This window comes from Coturnix japonica, chromosome 3 (assembly GCF_001577835.2).
Source record: "Coturnix japonica isolate 7356 chromosome 3, Coturnix japonica 2.1, whole genome shotgun sequence".
Taxonomy (NCBI): domain Eukaryota; kingdom Metazoa; phylum Chordata; class Aves; order Galliformes; family Phasianidae; genus Coturnix; species Coturnix japonica.
In genome coordinates this window covers 19,637,523-19,642,155 of record NC_029518.1, presented here as the reverse complement: position 1 = coordinate 19,642,155, position 4,633 = coordinate 19,637,523, and the positions used below count along the sequence as shown (strand labels likewise).

Here is a 4,633-nt window from a genome sequence, read left to right as displayed (position 1 = left end):
AAACACCCCCCTGGTTCTCTAAAAGAAAGCGGCAGTGACGCGCTGCCGGGCCGGGGAACGCCTCCTCCCGCCCCCGGTCTCCTGCAGCCCTTCCGGGTCAGCGCCGAACCCGGGGCGGTTCTGGGTTCTGCTGCGGCCGGTCCGGTAAGTGTGGCCGCAGGACATGGCGGCGGGGAGCGGGCTCCTTCGGCTGGGGCCTCAACGCCGCGTAGGCCGGGGATCGCTCCTCGCTGTCGCGGAACGCGGCCTCTCTCCACACCCCTCCTCCTCTTTTCCCTTCCTTGGCTTTTGGAGATGGTGCTGTTGACCGTGCTTTTGTCTCGCACTAGGGATGGACAGCCAGAAGGATGAGAAAAGCAGAGTGCACAGTGCAGCCCCCACGGAGGACCTGAAGGTCCGAGGTAGGCACAGCTGGTCAGCTTCAGAGCCACGGTGCTGTGTGTGCAGTGGTGCCAGTTGCCATCTGTAACAGTGATGCTTACTGTAGTCCCTCACTAATGATGACAGACTGTGGCACACTGGAAGAAGGGAACAAATAAAAGAACCTTTCTCAAAATATGCCTTCGTTACGTTTAATTCCTGTGAGATCAGGATCAGATTCTGTAGCCTGTAGCTACTTGCCGTTGTGTCACTGTTGCCTTGTGTCTTCCTAAGGAAAAGAAAAAAGGAAAAGAAAACGTAGCAGGAGCAGATCATCATCCGTTTCATCCACGTCATCTTCTAGCACTACATCCACATCTTCTTCCCCGTCACATTCGTCGTCAAGGTCGTCATCTTCAAGTAGCAGAGGTGAGCTGGAGCCTTTGGGAAGGGTGGTTGCCAGTGAGAACTGAGGGCAAAAGATGATTAGCCTTCTTCATGCCTGTTGTCAACAGTTCTCCTATCTTGTTCATCAGAGGGGGTACACTCTCTTTAGTCTTCCTCTTTTGGCTAATGTCCTTGTAGAATGAATCCTTTATGCTTTGTATCCCTTGCCAAGTTCACCATCAGCTCATAGTTTCTACTTTACCCCCCTTTCCACCTATTCTTTTTTGTAATGAAGTATGGAATAATTTTGCTTTTAACAGTGATGGTGTTTGCAAGTGATTTGTCAGCTGCAGTAGTACTTTATGTTGCCTTCTCTGTGAGTCTGGGTCTCTGGCTATCAGACACTTGTGGTCTGTTAAGCATGTCTGCAAAAAGAGAGAGAAATGTCTCTATTAATGTCACATATTGGTATAAATAATCAGTACATAAATGAGATTTCCAATTTCCATGTAAGACCAGTAAATGGCAGTAAGCTAATACATTGTTTTTCATAGGGTTCATTTGAATCCTTACTGATACATTCAGCTGAATTAAAGTGTTTTCTTCCTATGTTTTACATTCTTCTATCCCTCATCTCTAAAACCAAATGCCTTTTTCAGAATACTAAACTTAGTTTCTTTTTTCTTCAGATTCTCCTAAAACTAAATCAAAGAGAAGGAAAAAAGAAAAACACAACAAAAAGGTAAACGTTTTCTAACAGAAATAAGTAGTTAACAAACAGGAAATAGCTCTTTGTACCTCAGTAGCCCTAAATATCATGGGATAATATCAGTGATTGTATGTATGAGGTGTGCGTTAAAAGGGAGAATCAGGGAAAATGCCGTTTCTGTTTCCAGAGATCCAAAGGGTTGCTAACTTTGCTGAATTACTTTCTATTTCATACAGGACCAGCAGTGGTAAGGACAAGCAGCAGTGGCTCTGTTGGTTAGCCAGGGCATGGATAAGCTGCTTGTGGGTTTCATTTTTTTTTGCCTTTGCAAATCTGTAAGCGCTACAGAACATGTCTTATGCTTGCAGAAGAGAAAGAAAGAAAACAAAATGAAGAAAAAGAAAGAAAAGAAGAAAAAGAAAGAAAAATCAGGACCTGTCCAGCTTTCTAAGGTATGCTGCTGTGAGTTGAAATTCCCACTGTATTTCTCACTTAAACCATGTCATAAAAATATTTATAACTGCACCATTTTTCCTAAACAAATACAAATATATCTTTGTTTTCTAGTCACCTTGGAAGTGTGAAAGATTATAATCTATGATTTTCTTTAAGATTCATAAGGATTTGTAATACGAACCAAAATGATGGGGATTTTTCCTCACGTGTGGTCTTATTTTAGTTCTTCAAAAACAAAAAGAAGAATGAAAACTACAGCATGATAACTGGAAAGAAAATTAAGATGAAAATAAAGAAGACTAAGAAGGATAAAGAGGTAAGAGTTAAAATAGTCTATGTGTCCTTAATGGGAAGTACCATCTCTTTTTATTTTCTTCATGGCGGTATTCAATAGAAGAGTAGATCTTACGGGTTATAAATCAAATGAAGCTTTTAATGTGGCTGTGGTGCCGTCTGGGAAATTTAAGTTCATTCTTTGGGCAGGCTTTGTTAAATGAGTGGTCTTGGAATATCCAGGCATGAATAGGTGAACCAAAGGATTCTGATGCAGGTTCTCAGAATTTCAGCCCATAAGGTTGAGCTGGTTTGTGGCTTTTTCTGTTTGTTGAGCTTCCACTCTTTTTAACTGTCTTTGGCCTTTTCCATTCACTGGCGGTCAAATGTGGTAATTGATGCCTTACTCTGTTCTTTAACAAGCATTAGAGTAGGCGTTATATTGAGAAGGAAAAAAGATATTAGGATTGCTTGTTGATGCATTGATGCATTGCTTGTTGATGCATTCTACCAAAGTAGTCAAATATTTTTGCTGAGGTACTGAAGGAGCTGGATATCAAGAATAGATAGAGTACATTCTCTCTTTTCAGCAGCATCCACACCTCATAGAAATCTGTAGAAGGCTTCTATATTTGTTAAGAAGTGATATTGTGCTGAAGTATCCAGATTGGCGGATTCTCACTTAGCCATGGCAGTTTGTTCTACGGTTGCCAGAATGAATCTAAGCATTCCAAATTCAATTTCATCAAAGAAAACATTGTCTTCTTGATGTGGCACTAAGGTTCCTTGCTGTCCTTATCCCAGTAACCTGCTTGCTGTGACATTTGATGTCAAATACTTAATGTTTGCTTTTTTCATAACCTCAGTTATGAACACACTGAACTGAACGATAACCTCTTAGTCACATTATTTCAATATTCGGTGATTGTTTCATCAATTGTGTTTCTACAAAGATGAAAAGCAACTGTTTGGGCTGTTTGGGCAGTCTCTGATGTATAGAAAGAACCTAAATCCATGGTTCCCTTTCTGTTTTGCTGCAAGCTGACACTTATATGTAGAAAAAGCAATACTTCCCAGAGCACGAGACTTCCTGTGTGTACAGCTGGTGTTGCTTCAGACACCAGAAAACTGCATCTGTTCTGCTTGTGAATTCCCTCCTGACTAGGCTGTGCAAGCTACATGTTGACAACCCAGTGCAGCCTCCACGGGGAGCCACTTAGAAAATACACCATGAAATATCAGCAGACAGCTTGTCTCTTCTAGCATCTCTTCTGGGTACTCACTGCTTGCACTGCTCCCAGGCGCTCTCAGCTGTCTGGTAGCCAGTAATACCCAGCTGCCTGGGGCCTTCCCAGCAGCCTCACCATTGCGTAGCCAGGGAACTCCTCACCAAACACGGTAATGTTTGTTGTGCAGTGTGCCCACGTGCCAAGGCCCCACAGAAAACAGAGTTGTACAGCCTTGGTCCACCAAGAACAGGTCTGTTCAACTATTGACTCTGCTCTTCTGCTCCACAGAGAGACCGGAACCGTGCAGAGCTGCTTGAATTTCTGAACTCTGCCTTATAATGGGAAGAGTGTGACCAAGGACTTGTAAATACGCCAAGCCGGTGATGATCATGCCTAGCAAAAAAGCTAAAGAAAACTCAGGGAAAAGGATGCCGAGTTTGACAAGACCACACTCTCCTGCTGAGACAATCAGGATGTCCTTTTTTAATGGCAAAACGAAGATCAAACGATAACTTGTTAATGAAGATCCATGTCCTTTTGAGATGCTAAGGTAACAGCCAGGCTGTGGTGTTTTAGAGGAGCCTAAGAGTGCATCATTGGCAATGACATGAAGCAATGACTCATTGCTGCACTGAGGTCCAATTCTATCCTAACTGCATGCAGAACACGCTTTTAATTTCAGATGTCTTAAAGTTTCCAGTAGCTTAAACAAAGCGGATTATTTGTAACTGCCTGTTGAAAGATGAGGCATTTCTCTGTGTATATTTTTTCCAGTAGTGGTTTTACTTGTCCTAAAGAGCAAGTTGACCTTTGTAAATAGAACATCCTTTTACATAAATGCTTTTTTGGCAGTTCATTCATTAATATATTATTTCAGAGTTTAAGGTGTGGTCTTTGAATGGTTTTATTACTCTTTGTCACTAGAAGCATCAACACTAAATATTCTGAAGCAATAATGGTAGCTGGATAATTTTTATTCCCCAATTCAGAAGAGTTTATTTTATTCTTCTGAGCATAAAACATGAAAACACAAGGGTAGGAAATGGAGTTTCCTTGACTTTGAAACTAGTGGTGGAAGCATCTTTCAAAGCAGTTCTGAAACATTAGTAGGGAAAAACAAAAGCATCCAACTCCTCGTTTGCTTCATGGGGATCATACTTTGATTTATACTACTACTATCTGTATTTCTATCTAGAGCTGCCAAGTGTCACACCCAGAT

General features: G+C 41.9%; 1 protein-coding gene across 1 annotated transcript; it reads left to right on the top strand.

Annotated features, from left to right (window-relative positions):
* The first annotated feature begins 13 nt into the window (after positions 1 to 13).
* LOC107311095 (corepressor interacting with RBPJ 1-like) lies at positions 14 to 4,298 on the top strand. Its single transcript, XM_015857349.2, has 7 exons — positions 14 to 144; positions 330 to 401; positions 655 to 789; positions 1,437 to 1,489; positions 1,825 to 1,908; positions 2,136 to 2,228; positions 3,703 to 4,298. The coding sequence occupies exons 2-7, from the start codon at positions 332 to 334 to the stop codon at positions 3,751 to 3,753; spliced, it is 486 nt and encodes a 161-aa protein (XP_015712835.1). The 5' UTR covers positions 14 to 144; positions 330 to 331; the 3' UTR covers positions 3,754 to 4,298.
* Positions 4,299 to 4,633: the final 335 nt, after the last annotated feature.

What these genes read in the sequence shown, in the direction of transcription:
- LOC107311095 (XM_015857349.2), top strand. Translation starts at nt 332, where the DNA reads ATGGACAGCCAGAAGGATGAGAAAAGCAGAGTGCACAGTGCAGCCCCC. An exon ending in GTCATCTTCAAGTAGCAGAG is followed by an intron (nt 790 to 1,436) that starts GTGAGCTGGAGC and finishes TTTTTTCTTCAG; the next exon opens with ATTCTCCTAAAACTAAATCA. An exon ending in GACCTGTCCAGCTTTCTAAG is followed by an intron (nt 1,909 to 2,135) that starts GTATGCTGCTGT and finishes GTCTTATTTTAG; the next exon opens with TTCTTCAAAAACAAAAAGAA.